This window comes from Sardina pilchardus, chromosome 9 (genome assembly GCF_963854185.1).
Source record: "Sardina pilchardus chromosome 9, fSarPil1.1, whole genome shotgun sequence".
In the NCBI taxonomy this organism is placed as follows: domain Eukaryota; kingdom Metazoa; phylum Chordata; class Actinopteri; order Clupeiformes; family Clupeidae; genus Sardina; species Sardina pilchardus.
The window spans coordinates 32,122,604-32,140,227 of record NC_085002.1 but is presented as its reverse complement, the minus strand read 5'-3'; the positions used below and the strand labels follow the sequence as shown (position 1 = coordinate 32,140,227).

The following is a 17,624-nucleotide window of genomic DNA, read 5'->3' as shown; positions in this document are numbered from 1 at the left end:
CAACTCCTCCACAAGGGTGGGTGAATGGATGTCGTGACGTTGTGCAGTCAGTAGACGCGAGGTGTGGAGTTAGTTGGATGCTTTATTTTCATTCAAAACCTGTCCGTCCGTGGCAAGTGTCATTTCACCGCAATAAGTCGAGTGCCAATATTTATATAGTGAATCATTTAAGGATTTGCTGTTAATCCGGTGCTTTTGGACACTCTGAAAATAACAAAAGTGTTTAACATTCAATTTTGTATTGGACCGATTTGTGCGTAACTGTTTTTAAACGATTCTCCAGTTTTATCTTCTTTTTTTCCCCCTGATTGACGCCGTGCAGTCAAGTGACGCGTCACTGGAAAAAATATTCGCGCGAACGCTGGTGGGACACAGTGGTCGGACGTGTTTGTGTTGACACCTGTTTTAATGCATGGAGTACCAGCAAGGATAGTGCCTATTCCATATGCCCAAACATGGCTGAGGGTTAATTATCTTCTGCAGCTATTCGACGAAGAGTAATTGAAAGCACGGTTTGGACACCATGGAGGATATCTTGAATAATCAAGACTTTTGGTCCTTAAACGAGTCATGGAAGAACTCTTCATTCTCCAACGCGACTGAAGCGGGGAACCAAACAGTGAACCCCTTGAAGCGGAATGAAGAGGTGGCCAGGGTGGAGGTGACAGTGCTCGCTCTGGTATTATTTCTAGCTCTAGCCGGTAACCTTTGCGTCTTGGTGGCTATCCATACAACCAAACACACCCAGTCACGAATGTACTACTTCATGAAGCACTTAAGTATTGCGGATCTTGTTGTTGCAATATTTCAGGTCTTGCCTCAACTTATTTGGGACATAACTTTTCGTTTTTATGGACCAGATATTCTTTGCAGATTAGTCAAATACCTGCAAGTAGTTGGCATGTTTGCATCTACCTACATGCTTGTATTGATGTCTATAGACAGGTGTTTAGCTATCTGCCAACCTCTACGGTCTTTACACAAGAGAAAAGACCGACTTTATGTAGTTTCGTCATGGCTGTTGAGCCTATTATTCAGTATTCCTCAAGTGTGCATTTTCTCCTTGAAAGAAGTTGGACCCGGAGTATATGACTGTTGGGGTGACTTTATACAGCCCTGGGGTGCAAAAGCATACATCACTTGGATTAGCCTAGCCATCTATATAATACCAGTGGCTATATTGAGTATCTGCTATGGACTAATTAGTTTTAAAATATGGCAGAATTTTAGACTGAAAACGAAGAAAGACCAGTGTATCACTCTTACTCCAAAGGCATCAAAAGGCAACGCACTTGCAAGAGTGAGCAGCGTGAAACTGATTTCCAAAGCAAAGATCACCACTGTGAAAATGACATTTGTCATTGTGGTGGCTTATATCGTTTGCTGGACACCGTTTTTCTTCGTGCAGATGTGGTCTGCGTGGGACCCAGCGGCTCCGAGGGAGGGTAAGTTCACTGTCCGCGTCTCGTCTACGCTAGAGCGCATCACTGCGCGCAGAGGAATCTATGAAGTTGAAGTCGTTGTAATGTACTGATTCGGTTTTGTTTTAAAAGCATTGTGTCGTAACACATTGTCTTTCATTTTAATTTCAAACAAGATGACGAAAAGAATATTATGAGTTCTGTAATGACAATATCATATAAATTGTATGAACATATACCAAAACTGTATCAATATATTTGCAAATGTAAACATGTTTTATGGTCAGATACGTGACGTGCATACAAGTTGTCAAAGAACTTGAGGTGAGAACTGTTCCGATGCTGAACTGAATGAGGCTGCTTTTGTGCATTCAAGTGACAAAGCATTTTACTCTACTGAAATCATATAGCCCATGGCAAGAGTCCTGGAGCTTATCGATCAGAAAGGTTCAGAGTGCTCCTGCATTACCAACGCCAACGCAAGTTCTAAGACAAAATGCTGCGGTAGGTGATGTGAGCTGTATCTATATAATCGTGCACAGCATTTCTCCTCAAGATATAACGCAAATGAATTAATAAATGCCAGCCACTATTATCCCAGCATATGTTAGCTGGAGTGTATGGATATTTGGGAGGATATGTAGGCCCCCTGGTTGGTGCAATGGTTGGTGCAATCAGTCTTTGTGTGAGACGCCGTTTGCGTGGCACCTGAACTCTTCACATCTGTAACAACTCAAATGTTCTGGTCACTGTGTTGTAGAACACCAAGTGATGTATGTTTACTTTAAGGATTCGTTTGGTATAATTTAATGCGTTGGGCATGCAAACTGCGAGCAGCGGATCCGCTGTTGCCAAGGGTTCAAAGTTGCCAAATGTTTACGTTGGATCCTGTTATAATTCCAGCATTACATTGCATCCGCAGTAACAGGTTCCAGAATCGATTGGAATGGACCAAAAAGGGAAATGCGCACAATTGATGCTTTTGTTTTCAGTTTCCACACTCAGACGCATTAACTATGACGCCTTTGTTTTCCTCATTATTCGATATGAATCCCAAAGAAAACACTAAGTGATTGTTAGTAGGCTACATGTATTACGCTCACGTCTTGAAACAAATTATCCGTCCACATCCAGAGATCGATTATGTTCACAGTGGGATAGCTTGTTACAATAATGAAACCCTTTAAATCTTTTCCACACCTTTAAACAAATGGATCTATTTAGTGAAGTTTGAAATGTGCTGTACCACACAGAATGACAACCTTTTGGGCACTCGATTGCCTTGGGGACGCAGGAGACTTTATTCTCATTTATTTTCTATATAATCATGTCAAGTCAATATCTTCCCATCAATCTGCACTTTGGAATAAGTTTGGAACACATTCTATGGTGCATTGCTTGCACTACAAAGCATCTTAAACTACAGATTGGGCTTAATGTATATTTATGCATCATTTAGATATCATTTAAATCCAATGTAATCTGATAGACAGGTATAAAATGATTTCCACCTCTGGTAGTGTATGCAAAAGTGCTGCAACAGTGACATATTAGTACAAATACATGTTTATGAGAGAAAACCATGAAAGGACAATGAAAAAAGAGCTATTGGGTATAAACCAAATTCAAATTCAAAAGTTGCTTTATTGGCATGACAAATGAAAACTTGTATTGCCAAAAATCCAGATACCATGAAGAGAGAGACACCTCTTGGTGACCTCTCTGTGACCTCTGAAGACCCCACTGCACACAAGGCTGATTATGATGTAATACTGTAGACGGGACCCACCTGAGTTGATGTGAAAGAAGCGCCCATTTAGTCACAGACAACTGACATCCTGTTGGCTCATGAATACTCCTGGCACATTTGAGTGTGGAGATAATCTCACAGAAACCTCTGGAGGCTGCAGGCCAAATATAAAACAATACGGTGACATTAGATTTTCAGACATTCGTGATTTTTTTTTTTTTTTCTTTTTAAATCAACATTACAAGCAAAAGCTGCACATAATGAAGCCATTATCTAAGCAGTGTTAACATATGGGAGTCCTGATAATAGGAAACGTTGCCAATTACCATTATGATTTTAATGGTTACAACAAATAAGGTCTCAAATGAACACAAAAACTCAGTGTCATAAAAATGAAATGGTGTCCCAAAGTGCATTCAACCACAGGTTGTGGTAAATTACTGCTGCACAAAATGTACGTCCATGGTGGGTTTGGCAAAACACTCATTTCAAATGAACTTCAGATGAAAGGAAATTATATTTAGAATTGAGAAACTCCGGGAGATGAATATGTTTCTGTGGGTAAAGAATACAAATCTAAAACCGGAGGGATGTGTTAGAATGGAGAACACATGAACTATGAATTCAACATGAACACATGAAGTTGAATTAGAGATTCATATGGTGAGGGAGACCCCAAACTGTATTATTGTCTACCTATATTTTGTGTCATTAAAGTAGTTAATGTTAATGTGTATTATTATTCAGGTAGTTGTCAGAGAGTTTATGCTCTAAAAACATTTTGTATTGCCTCCCTGGGGAACATCTCGACAGGCCAATGATTTCCCCTCGTCTGCTCATGAGTCAAACTGCAGAGCCAACAGAATAGAGCGAGTTCTTCCACTGGCTTCCTGCTTAAAGTCTTCAGGCTCAGCAGAAACGCATGCTCAAACAGCATCCTGAAGCACTATTTGACTGCAGCAACAACAACATTCATTTCCCTATTTACTCCAATTGCTGAGTAATTCACTGTTTAGCCAAGAGATAGGTGACGTCTGAGAATCCCGGCACACAACACAGGCACACACACGCACGCACGCACACACGCACGCACGCACGCACGCACGCACGCACGCACACACACACACACACACACACGCATACACACACACACACACTCATACACACTCACACACACACACACACACACACACACACACACACACACACACACACACAGACATACAGAGTATGTATTAGTAGAAGCCACAGTGCTTGCTGGGTACACTCACTATTGATGAGGCAACAGGCATCTTTAAGGTGTGCACATCAGTCCAAAAGCCTTTTGATTGGTTCAGACTCCAGAGTTGTATACCTTTCTTAATTCAACCTCTTGTGTCCCCTCTCATCATGGTGTCAATGTACTCTGATCTCCTTGAGGCTGACTCAGTCTCTTTACTTAGTCACAAGCAACACAAAATAACAGCATTCCTGCTAGGGATATTCGTTATACTATTATTGTGCACTATATGTTGATGGAGGCTTAAGTAAAAGAAGTCAGATGTTATTTGTGGCTTGACTGAGTTTGTGTATATCTAATGCCTATTAGATGACTCATGCTGGACTGGATGGTATTTTGGCTTCTTAAGTGTTTTTTGTGATCTGTCACACCATGATGTATGCTAGGTCTACACTTAAAAATAGCAGGTAACAAAGCAGGTACTCACTATTGGGTTTAAGTCAAGACAAATATGACCGAGGCTAAACACTAGCCTTGGAACAAAGTACTGACTTGTGTTGTTTATGAACCTTCATATTGTCTTCACATACTCCCCTCATAAAATGTGACTTGAAATGTCAGTGAATGCATCAGCTCCACAAGGAATGGCTAAGTAGCCTCCAGACGTCGTTAGACTGAGGTCATTTATCAGCATAATGCCCGACAGCTTCACATTTACCATAGAAAGTGGCTCAGAGACACTTTGAGTACCTTTGCCACCATTCATTCTGATTTAGCTGCGTATTGTGGAGGCTGTTTCCCTGTGTGTGTCCAGAGCATGAAGGATCAAATCAGAGAAATAGTGATTACTTTTGCACTTTAACATCCAGCACAATGTGTGCGCTGCCAATGCACAAGCCCATGTGGATTAGAGATTCATAACTCAAGATCACCCAAAGACTTTTAGGAAAGCTATTGGCTTCCAACATCTGCTTCTATCACTGCTGTCCACATCAACAGATCTGTTCTTTTAGTTATCATTAAATGTTAAAACAAGTAATACGATAGATAAACAGAGGTTAGCAATAATGAATGAATCATTGTGTAGAGCTAATGAGCTAATATATTATACCAATAACTCCAATTACTCCACCAAGAGAAATCCATTAACAGAATTGATATGTTTTTGTATTTGCGACATACATGTTAAGGGCCACAAGTATAATTTTGTTATCCCCTGCAAAATAGCAGTATAATTAGAGCAAGATCTGTTCAGTCTCATGTACAGTATGTGCTTGTCTGGTGTAATGGTGTTACAACTCAGTAGTGAGGGAGGGATGGTTGTATGGAAATGACATTACCTACAGCAGGAAGAGGTTAAATGGGGGTCGCCAAGCAATTTGGTCCATTGGAACCTAATCTGAGGAATTGCAGCTGAGCGGTGGAGGGACCGCCATGTAAATGTCACCTGCCCCGCGCCACCCTCCAGACCAGCGGGCATGATGGAGCGCCAGGCCGCCACGCCAGCGGGCCCGTCCACCCTAGAGTGGGCCGCTCCAGCCCTCCGCTGGCATCTCAGCTCTCTAATCAGCCCGCGCTTGTTCTGCCAGCCAGGCAGCGGGCGAGCGCCTCATGCCTGCACATAGTTGCGCGTGTGCCAAGTCAGTGTGGGCTGTGAGGAAGGAAGGATGTGATGATAATGTGAGCTTGATATGCATAGAGAAAGTGATCTCAATCAGCCATTACTGACCACTGACGTCTGTCCTCCTCCCCGTCCCTCTCCTGTCTTAGCCATGCCCTTCATCATCTCCATGCTGCTGGCCAGCCTCAACAGCTGCTGCAACCCCTGGATCTACATGTTCTTCGCCGGCCACCTGTTCCACGACCTGCGCCAGTCGCTGCTGTGCTGCTCGGCGCACTACCTGAAGTCGTCGCAGTGCCGCTGCGAGCGCGACCAGGACTCCAGCCGCAAGAGCAACTCCTCCACGTACGTCATCAAAAGCACCAGCAGCCAGCGGAGCATCACTCAGACCTCCACCACATAGTGTCACCGCCGGGCACGGCCAGCGCTCGGCCCCCACGCCCACCGCCATCCCCCGCCAGCCCCATCACCACCACCTGCCCTCTGGGGGGCACGCAGCCCTACGGCCTCCCTCAGACTCATGCGCTCACCTCCTCCTCCTCCTCCTCCTCCTCCTCCTCCTCTCCTCCTCCATCCATCGTTTGTCTCGTCTGTGCAACGTCGTGTTTAACATTCACATTTTCAGCCCTGGTGGTGAGACTTACAGTAGGTAGTTGTGGTTAAAAGGGGAGAACTGCGTTATTTCCCTCCAGGAGGAGGTAGCAGTAATCAGCTGAAGGGGCAGTGCATTCTTGGTAGCTCTCAGAGCAAAGAGAATTGCTCCATGGCCCATTAGAGTGCTTGACCTGAGCTTTCCTTTTATGATTTGGTCAGTTGACCCCTGGTGAATTGCTTCACACTGTGCTGTGAACGTGTCTGTGCTGTCGTCACGCCCTGCACTGGGCGGCCTCCTCTTGCAAGGGCCACAGGGGCATGTGAGAAGACAACAGTTAGCCCAGAGAAGAAGAAGGTACTTGTGTGTTTCACCCGCATGTCAGCCCCATGACGTGTCTGTGGCCTCCACCGTTGTGTGGCCTCACCTTGTGATTCCATGGCATACGTTACATTACCACTCTCGCATAGTCATTGGAATGTGTAAGCTTTTAGACAGACTAAATGTGACAAGTCTACTCACTAATTCTTGTTTTCTTTTTTCCAGAGAGCAAAGGAAAGAGTTTGTCACTTTCTTTTTCCATGAAATAAATTTAGGAGCTGATGAAGGAATGTGTATAGAAGAATCTGTGTAATATATTTCACTACAAAGTAGTTATACTAGATATGTAATCACAAATCTCAATGAAAACGGCCTTTCTGGATTCCTCCGATATTGTAGTAAGCACACAGAAGACAGAAATATGTTTATGCGTCACAGAAAAAAAATGGCAACACAAATGTTCCGTTCTTATTCATCTGTATTGTATAAACATAGATTTTGGGACTGTCAAGTGACTGATGAATTGCCTTAACACACCAACTTGAAACTTTGGTCCACATAAAATAATCAATTACAGTATTAACAATGATTTAGGGGTTTGTTATGACATTGGTTACATATTTTACAACAAAATGTAAGTTTCACCTTTTGTTTTGTAAGGCTACTGACTTTTCTTTCAAAACATTATGGCCATTTCCAAATGTAGTGTAATATAATTAAAACTGTATAGATATAGCTCTTATTTATTGAAAATGTATGTATTTGAGTCAAAGTCTATGGATGATAAAGTTTTTCTCAGAAGTGTATTAAAAATAAATATGACAATGATACAAATCAACATGTCATGTTATTGTTCTGTAATGTAATAACTTTAAAAATACTGTAATTAGTATGTTTGTGTACTCTACCAGGCAGTTTCTCTATGGAAAGATAGCAAAAATGGATCAAGATCATATATTTAGAACATATTTATTTAAATATACAAAATGTAACTAATTGAATGGTAGAAACCTCAGTGTTAAAAGACAAGATGGCTTTCACTCTTATAATCATACTGTATATTTCTCGGTTACTTGTGACTAGCTAAACAATTACTGTCAAGAAGTGAGAACACACATTGTCTGATATTGTATCTATAAAGATCCTCATGTCGGCAAACTATCTCACTGAGGTGTTACAGACAATTGACAAGACTGCAAGGGCTCTGTCGTCAGCATGCTGTTTGTCATTTGCACAGTGAGTTACACACACAGCTGCAAGTCCTGTCACCTCAATGACTCGAGCTTTTTTTTCCTTTCTCAGTATGGCATCCACACATGTGGCCGTGTCACAGAGCTCCACTGCACTTGATCAGAGCCAGCGAGAAGCCATCACAGGGCAGCAGGAGAAGATCTAAGACATGTCGGGTGCGTGGTGCAGAGACGTGGGCGTAGTGGGGAGGGGCAGGGAGAGATGCTAGGAGAGAACAAGCAGGGAGGGGGGGGGAGCTGCTGTGTGAGCCAAAGACAGGCTTGTAAACACTCCGTGGCTGTTCCCCGTGGCCCTACACCTCTTTGCGGACCACCACGCGCACGCTGCTGCAGATCTTGCCGATGGCCTCGAAGAGCGGGTCGCAGAAGGTGTGGATGCAGAGGGAGTAGATCCGGCTTAGGCACTGGGTCTCGATCAGGTAGCTCTTGATGCAGGGCATGACGGCCCAGATGTGGCAGAAGGAGATGCAGGCGAACAGGAAGCCCCAGAGCAGGGCCACGGGCACGCCAAAGATGGCCGACAGGATGCGGTAGCACCAGTACTTGGAGACGGTGAAGGTGGTGTAGCTGGCCTTCCACACTCCATCCAGACTGTGCGTTCCATCTGGCTCAGCTATCACGTCCTCAAAGTCCACCTGCATATCCAGAAAACACATTGTAGATCTGGCAAAATTATAGATGACACAACCTTCAAACATTACTTATGCTATTTTTAGGAGCTACAATGGTGGTTATGGGTGCTGATTTTAAATTATTTTACATCAAAATTGGATCAAAAAAGTACACAATTAGAATCTGGTTCTGTCGTTCAGGTAGCTTAAAAAGCTTTATCAGTTCATCACACACACATCACGTTAACCTCTGGGCACTTCAGCAGGGGGTGCTATTGCGTTGCATGTGCTCTAATGACATTATACACCAATATGGCAGTTCCTCCACCACAAATATTGTTCCGTGGTAACATCAATATTTCCCTTTGGAGACGGGCAGCAGTAAGTGCACTATTACAACGGCACTAGGTGGCCATTTCACTTTTTTTCACGGTTCAGTAACTGTACACCAGAACTTCAGACATGCAAATGGCATGGAAGATTGTAATGTATCTGTAACTTCAGCAGAGTGTGCCTGACGTCTCTCAGAATTCATATCTTGTCTCACAAGAGTTATGAGGCCATTTTAACAATACACATGCTCAACAAAAGAAGCTTCACAGTGCCAGTTCTTGAACACAGCCGCGCAACAGGTTTCAAGGAAGAACATACAAGCTGTCACATTCAGAGAGTCCTGTGAGGACAGTTTTCCTATTTTCTGATGATTCGCTTTTAAAATCAAACACCACAACAACATGGGGAAATAAGATATGAAAGCGTCTCCATTTGACACACCCTTTTACCCCCTTTCCAGAAATAAACCCTACCGTGCCTTGTGCTGGCTGGAGAAGTAGGCCTTAGGTCTATTTCTGGCACATATCACACAAACCTCAGATACACAGAAGTCTGCAGCCCGTGGCAACCATGAGCTTTTGAGTCTTGCCAGCCCTTTCTGTTTGCCATGGAAGGTGTATGAGAGAACATAATCCACTGCGTACCTTGACCACATCCTCATTGATCTGCTTGGGGTCCCGGTTGATCAGGTCTATCTCCTTGGTGTGACTGTCCTTCACGTACTTCTCCTCGTTGATGTTGTACTGGTCCGCCATGGTGAGGGCAGCAAGCCCGGAGCAGCAGGGAGAGAGAGGGAGAGAAAGAGAGAGCCGGCGGAGACTAGGGTTTGAGCGAAGTGAGAGAGTGAAGCGCTAGTGTGTGTGTGTGTGTGTGTGTGTGTGTGCGGACTTCCCGGACCCCTGAGGCTCCCCCCAGATGGCCCACCTCACCCCACCCTCTCCAGCACCGCCGCAAGCTCAACCCCGCTGTCACTGGCCTGACGACACTAGTGGAATGTCAGTGGACAGCTGCTACAGACAGGCCTCCTGTCAAAAGTGGGCTCCTGCCTAGTCTCCGCCCAAGGGGCCTGTTCGCGCTCAGACATAGGGGCTCTCACAGAGTGAGGGATAGAGGGAGAGAGGGAGAGAGGGAGGGAGGGAGAGAGAGAGAGAGTAAAAGCACGTATTAAAGAGGAACCCACGGCCGTGTCACATTTCACACTCTGCTGTTGAGTTGAGCAGGCAGGAGTTGCACAGTGGCATGAATTTCCACTCAAGAGTCCTTCTGTTGGGCCAGTCCAGCACAGGCCCTGTAACCTCATTCCCCACAGGAATCCAGATCATGCATCACAAGACTGCAGGGATCCAACAGCACTTCATGGATTTGTATGCCGGACTGCTTCCGTTTCCATTTGCAGTGGCTATTTAGCTGTATTTTCATCTGATGAAAGGCAAAATATTTCCATAGCTTCCACTATCTTACTCTTCCTTGTTTGGTCTTAGTCCTCAACTTTCCAATTTGGTATTTGGAAAGATAAAACATAGTGCTACTCTATTCTAATTTCCATTACCTTCATCCCTTGTAACTGTGACAGTCCTTATCTGTGCTATAGATTCACCATGAAACTGAAAACCTTAATGATTCAATAGTATTTGCTATGGAATGTCAGATGAATTTGTGCATGGATCATTTCTAAGCAAATGGCCAATTTTATCCCATTTTGTTAGAGGAAGATAAAATAAATCACTGTGTGCTCAGGCTATTTGTTCTCCCTAGAGATTCATTACAGGAGTGAATGAGAAAGCTGATTGGTTAGACATCCTGATCAGCAGTAGTCTGATATATGTTAAGTCAGACTTACATGCACTCTCTTATCAACTGCCCTGGCCAACTCCTGCTGTCACTACAGAGCCATAAGTCATGTGGATATTCTATGGGCAGTGGATCAGGTGGCACGGCTACTATTGGGCTCAGGGGCTGATGCATATGTCTCTATCGCTCATTCCACATCAGAATAATTACAGAGCCCATTTCATTATTTCATTACTTTACCACTAGAAAGAGTTTTCTCATCGTTATGAGGTTGAAAAATGGAAAGGAGCTGAATGTTTCTCTAATGAAAGCTGAGGTATTTAATGGTGATTGCAGATAACCAAGTTTGAAATATGAGCCAGTCCTGTCCCTGACAGGCCTATACAGGGCAGCTGGAGGGCTGATGAATGATTCAACCCACCACCACCACCACCACCACCACCACCACCGCCGCCACCACCCCACCCCACCCTACCTCCACCTCCACCCATCCCACACACGCGCGTACTCAGACACATAATGTGAAGCCTTGATTGAATATGACACCCACAATATTTCCTCATCATCAGATCTACACCATTTGTCCTGAAATTGCATTTATTGATGATCTTTTCCCTGTCGGCCACTGATTTACTGTAGCTGATTTTGCAGATGTCATTGTTATCAAGAGGTTTTTTTTCTTTTTCTAATATATTGTACAGCCTATATATATATATATATATATATATATATATATATATATATATATATAAATAATCCCATAATTTTGATAAGGTGTTGAGTTCATGCAGGTGGACATAATTGTGATATAACACTTTGATGTGACGTGAGCTCAGTGCTTTGTTGTGTCTGATGCCGCTGCATAGCACCTGTGAAATACTATATGGGGTCGTGCTGCAGATGAACTGGATTGCTTGTTTCTTGATCAAAGTTTGGAGAATGAACCAAGCCCTTTTCAGCCCTTGTAATGAAGAGTTGTTACAAGAAAGAACCACTCTTTCTGAACAAACTTTAACGTGTCCTGGAAAATGAGCTTCTTGTCATTTTAGCAGTATAGTGGAGAATGCCAACAGTATATCTGTCCATTTCCGACTACAGAGCACATAGCTCCAGAGGTAGGAAGAATTGAAGACATATTTGGATATATTTAAATGGCCTGGAATGTGCCTGCTCTTAAAATAGCTGTTTTGGATAAACAGAAACCATAGTGATACATAACTAGCTCATGATTCAGGTCTAAACTGATCCTATAAAACTCAATCCTTTGGCTTGCCCATGCACCCTCTTTAACGCATCATTGATGCCCATCATATATCATGGCTATGGCTATGGCTATGGCTATGGCTATGGCTATGGCTATGGTTATTTAGCAGACGCCTTTGTCCAAAGCGACATACAAATAAATAACAATACAAATTAAATTAACAGTGAACAATTACAAACTAGGGAGAATAGTAATATTATCAGTAAAACAATAATTTTAAGCACTAACCTAATGAGAAATAAAACAGTGAAATGAGAATAGCAATCAAATAAGTCACTCAGTTAATTATATATAATAATAATAACTAAAGCATGGTATGGCTAAATTTAAGGACAATAGCAAAATAAATTTAAAATTCTATCAATAGACAAATTATAACAAAACAATACTATTATACAAACCATAACACATCACAAACTCAAAGGACTAAGTGCATATTAAATAAATATAATATCATGGTGTGGCATATATGTGTGCACTGTATGGATGGATTTAAACACCAACATACATATGTATTTAGTCAGCAGCACACACACTTGGCCTCATGCAGCTGATGAAGTCATTCTTATTTCAGCGACAGTGCGTGTCACAGTGACACTAATAGCAGCAATAATGGAGCTAAAGGCCTGTGATTGTGTTTCATGGTGTCATATTACAGTCTAATGCAGGCAAATTGGGCGCGCTCGGCGGCCTGATGAGAGCGAGGAGAGACGACAAGTGTGAGGGGAGCACAGGAATGTCTCCAGAGCGGCGGCGCAGTGGCGCAGCAACGTTAACCTCATTACAGAAATGTTCCCATCAGCTCGTGAACCAGGGTGGGGCAGGGCCCTGGAGGAAGCGCTACAGAAATATCTCCCCCAGTGCCAGCCGAAGCATGCGTGTGGCTGCTGTTTATGTCAATACAGTAAAGTGAGCTGCTGCAGCTCCCTTGTCTTTACTTAGTAGCTACAAATAAACAGACACACAGACACACAGACAGACAGCCAGGCAGACGGACAGACAGACAGGCAGGCAGACGGACAGACGGATAGATGGACAGACAGACTGAGAGATTATATCTACCTGTCTTTATTTTCTATTTTCCAACTGGTCAATGATGCTCTCATTCATTATTGTATTACACCCATAACATTTGTATACTGTTTTGGCAACATTGTTTGCGAGCTGCCAAAGAGCAATAGAGGCAATAGGGAGATGCCATATGTCACTGCCACCAAAGCATAAACAAATGTAGAATAGCAACCATCATCATACTGCATCCATATGATCAAGCATTCCACGTGACCGTCCTGTGGTTGTGTTTGTGGAGAACTTCACTATCTTACCCTGGAGACCTGTTACCACAAATGACTCCTCTTGAATAAAAATAGCAGCTCTCAGACCAATAATTCAAACCAATAACTCAAATCTGCCTGAAGCAAACGCACAGCAATATCTTAAGCAATCCACACAGAGTAAAGAACTTTGTGGATTAAATGAAATCTCAAATGTCAAGTCTTGGAACTAAACCAATGAGATAAGAAGAGGGGGATGAAGGGCATTAGATGAACAGGAAATAAGTGTGGGAGGACATCTCTCCTCAGGCCTAGACCTCTCAGACTGCATCCATTACCGCTGATGTCTGATGGGGAGCTTGGACTGGTCAGTTGGAAAATTACATTGTACTCACCTGGTCAGCATGCTTCACTGACCTCCTAATCAGACCACCGGGTGTTGTCAATAGGATCCCTTTCGTTTTCACCCACATTTGGAATTTCCCTTGGGTATGGTTGGGAGTGTTGTGCATGTCTCTCTCTCTCTCTCTCTCTCTCTCTCTCTCTCTCTCTCTCTCTCTCTCTCTTTTCTCTCTCTCACTCTCTCTCTCTCACACACTCACTCTCTCACTCTCTCTCTCTCTCTTCCTGTGTGTGCGCACAACACATATCCGTGTGTGACTGACACTAGAAGTAATAGATTGCAGACGTATTTTCACAAACTTTCTTTAATGGGTCTTTGCACTTGGAGGTCAGACGAGGGTCATTGGAGAGGACATCTCCTAGTTTTATGCCCAACTCCACAGAACTTTTTGCACTACACAGCACAGTCTTGAAACAGCACGAAATGTGAAAAAGTTAACAGAGTCATACTTATCTGCAGTGGTTCAAAAAGAATGGTCTCAAAGTACAGTAGATCTGTTGGTCATTTGATCACACCGTGCCTTTAAAGTGTCCATGAATAAGTCAGCAGATGGTGACTGATATCACTTCATCTGCTCTTATCTACAGAGGCTTAGCCTGACATTACCTATGGCTTTGATGTGCACGCCACAGTCATTTCTCACTAAGATTGACAATTTAAGAAACTAGCTTACTTAATTACATGATATATGACATGTGATAAATGTATTTTACATAACATAATTATGTGTGTGTGTGTGTGTGCGTGTGTGTTTGTTTGTGTGCGTGTGTGTGTGTGTGTGTGATTGTGTGTGATTGAGAGGTGCACAGCTTCAGTCCTTGGCCACATGGATGTTGATGGCTCCACAGCACTTTCCCAGGCTGCTGAAGAAGGGGGCGATGAGGATGTCCAGCAGGCTTCCCCACACCACCTTGATCCAGTGCATGTTGATCAGCGCCAGCTGCACACAGGGCATGATGAGCCTGGAGAGAGAGAGAGAGAGAGAGAGAGAGAGAGAGAGAGAGAGAGAGAGAGAGGGAGAGAGAGAGAGGGAGAGAGAGGGAGAGGTGCCTTAGAGTCACCCAGAAACGCACATCTGAGATGCCTCTGGAATAGAAACCGTGCCATGATCTGTTTTCTTTTCACAGCCAACGTCAATCAGCCTCATTGTCAGGACAGTCGCTCTAAACCTGTCACCACACGTATTGTGTCTGATCATTCATTAGCTATTATAAACACCACAGTTTAGTTATCCCTTCACTCACCGTTACATAGGACCTCCCACCTAACATAATTCACATCATTCACTGCCCACTTCATTCACATGTGTTCCCCACTCAGTAGCGGTGCCCATGTACTGTAAGCTCCTTTACATTCATTACACTATCAAACAGCAGAGAGCACCTCCACCATGTGTGTGTTCTTTGCACTTGCATTCCTGCTCCGTTAGTGAAGAGTGGATGAGGAGCTGTGTGTGCTCTGGCGCTGCTCTCACCATATATGCAGGCAGCTGAGGATGGCGAACAGGATGCCAGCGACCAGTGAGACGGGCACGGCCAGCAGGAGCGAGATGAGCCGGTAGAACCAGAGGCGGGACACCTCGAATATAGTGTGGCTGCCCAGCCACACCTTATCAAAGCTGCGCACCGACGGGGGCTCCGCAATCACGTCCTCGAAGGTCACCTGCAGAGACAGGTGTTTACCATCAGGGATAATCACAACATTAAGCTTGTGTTTGAGAATACACAGTGATTGTCCTTGATGTAAATGGTAAACAAAGAGGCCGTGTTTGGGCTGACTGATGGTGTCCTACACTCAGGCAGACAGAGCACAGCGCTCAGATCAGGAATCATTGCTCCATGGCAGCCAGGCAGCCAACCAAGACTGAGATGTACTGGTAATTAGGCCCCAGAAACATCAGCTTTAATTCAGGGACATGAAATTAAGACAGAGCGGTGCTACAATCTGCCACTAGAGGGCACTATAGCTCCATATGTCTAGTAGCTGTACAGCCTTTCAGAATTCCTGAAATTACAAGTTTCATCCAATGTTGATAGGCTAAAATTGTCATGAGTCTGTTGATGTGATGAATCTTCAGTATAAAATGTAATTATTAAAACCCATGTAACATTGTTCCTGTTTCACTATTAAGATCATTGTTTTTAGAGAGTGGGAGATGAGATGAGGTGAATTACCTTAAGGCATTTGTTGACTCCCTTTGGGTCCCTGTCCTTCACCAGAGGCTGGACGCTGCTCAGAGTGGACGTGGCGTCTCCTCCAGGGTCCCCCTCGCTCGGCTCCTCGCTCCGCTCCTGCGGGGCCTCGTCTGCCTCGGAGCCGCTCTCAGTCTCAGGGGCCGCGTACACCCCCGGCTGCTCCCACAGCTCGGAGCTCAGCTGCTGCTCCAGGCTCTCCAGGTCGATCCTGGTCTCGGCCGGAGACTCTGTCCTGTCCATGTCGGCGTGCGTGCGTGTGTGTGTGTGTGTGTGTGCACGGCGCGGTGCGGAGCAGCGTTACAGACGGGGCATGGAGGGAACAGGACTGAGGAGAGCAGAGGGGTGTTGTGCAGCTCGTTGTGTGACGGGTCATTTCCACTCTTCTCCCAGCGAGGAGCTGGTCACTCACACCAGAGTGGGACATAGTGGACGCATGACTCCACTGCCCTCCAGAATGTCCCACTGTGTGCTCACGGCTGCCGTGGCCTGAGCCTCTCCAGCGATTCATTAGGGCCTGCGTGAGAAACAGCACTCTGTGGAAACCAATTAGTGCCCTGAGCATAATGTGGCCCAACATGTACTTTAGTGATGGTGAAATAGCTCCTCTCGCACTAGACTCTAGTGTACACACTACACTCGTAAACTAGTGCTTATAAACTAGTTTAACTGAAGGATATAAGAGAACTCTTACACAATAGTGGTTATTGGTTCAAATGTGGCTGCCTTTTACACAATGTTGAAAATGAGCTGCACTTACAGGTTTAGATAGATACAGTAGATAGGATAGATAGATAGATACTTTATTGATCCCCAAGGGGAAAGACAAGATTTACTGCCACTACAGTATACTGTAGCATAAGTATATATACTTTTTTGATCCCGTGAGGGAAATTCGGTCTCTGCATTTATCCCAATTTGTGAATTAGTGAACACACACAGCACACAGTGAACACACAGTGAGGTGAAGCACACACTAACCCAGAGCAGTGAGCTGCCTGCCCAACAGCGGCACTCAGGGAGTAGTGAGGGGTTAGGTGCCTTGCTCAAGGGCACTTGAGCCATGGACTGGTCGGGGATCAAACTGGCAACCCTCCAGTTACAAGCTCGAAGCCCTAACCAGAAGGTCACGGCTGCCCCACAATCTCACATCTCTCCTCAGGTGGGATGTAAAATGATGTTAAAACTAAAGTGCTTCATCATCAGGGTGACCTTTAGGAACTTTTCATATATCAGGATTGTTTGGTCATCCCATGGGTGCCTCTCATTTTTTATGAGCTTATTATCGGTCCTTCCTTCCTTTCTCGATCCTTCCCCCGGTCATAGTCCCTCCCACTGATGAATTTGTGAAGGAAACGATGAAGGCACAAGTGGAGGATGGAGGAACGAAGCCCGATGAACTCGGTCTATGGTCTTGCCTCCTCTGGTTGCAATTACATGAATGAGATGTCCTCGTGACTTCGACTGTGAGCGATTTCCGGTGAACGAAGATCGAGGAAGGAAGGAAGGACCGAAACATCCCTATACTGTATGAAAGGCACCCCATGTCTGTGTCTGTCAGCTGTTTCTCACTGAAAACCTT

The 17,624-nt window shown here is 44.4% G+C and overlaps 3 protein-coding genes across 3 annotated transcripts; 1 reads left to right on the top strand and 2 right to left on the bottom strand.

Moving 5' to 3' along the window:
* Positions 1 to 339: 339 nt before the first annotated feature.
* Positions 340 to 6,414, top strand: oxtra (oxytocin receptor a). Its single transcript, XM_062545129.1, has 2 exons — positions 340 to 1,445; positions 6,161 to 6,414. The coding sequence occupies exons 1-2, from the start codon at positions 524 to 526 to the stop codon at positions 6,412 to 6,414; spliced, it is 1,176 nt and encodes a 391-aa protein (XP_062401113.1). The 5' UTR covers positions 340 to 523.
* A 907-nt stretch (positions 6,415 to 7,321) lies between these two features.
* cav3 (caveolin 3) lies at positions 7,322 to 10,026 on the bottom strand. The gene is made up of 2 exons (XM_062544769.1): positions 9,763 to 10,026; positions 7,322 to 8,809 (listed from the first exon to the last, which is right to left on the bottom strand). The coding sequence occupies exons 1-2, from the start codon at positions 9,871 to 9,873 to the stop codon at positions 8,468 to 8,470; spliced, it is 453 nt and encodes a 150-aa protein (XP_062400753.1). The 5' UTR covers positions 9,874 to 10,026; the 3' UTR covers positions 7,322 to 8,467.
* Positions 10,027 to 14,271: 4,245 nt separating this feature from the next.
* On the bottom strand, positions 14,272 to 16,285 carry LOC134092707 (caveolin-2-like). Its single transcript, XM_062545735.1, has 3 exons — positions 16,025 to 16,285; positions 15,325 to 15,512; positions 14,272 to 14,812 (listed from the first exon to the last, which is right to left on the bottom strand). The coding sequence occupies exons 1-3, from the start codon at positions 16,283 to 16,285 to the stop codon at positions 14,662 to 14,664; spliced, it is 600 nt and encodes a 199-aa protein (XP_062401719.1). The 3' UTR covers positions 14,272 to 14,661.
* Positions 16,286 to 17,624: the final 1,339 nt, after the last annotated feature.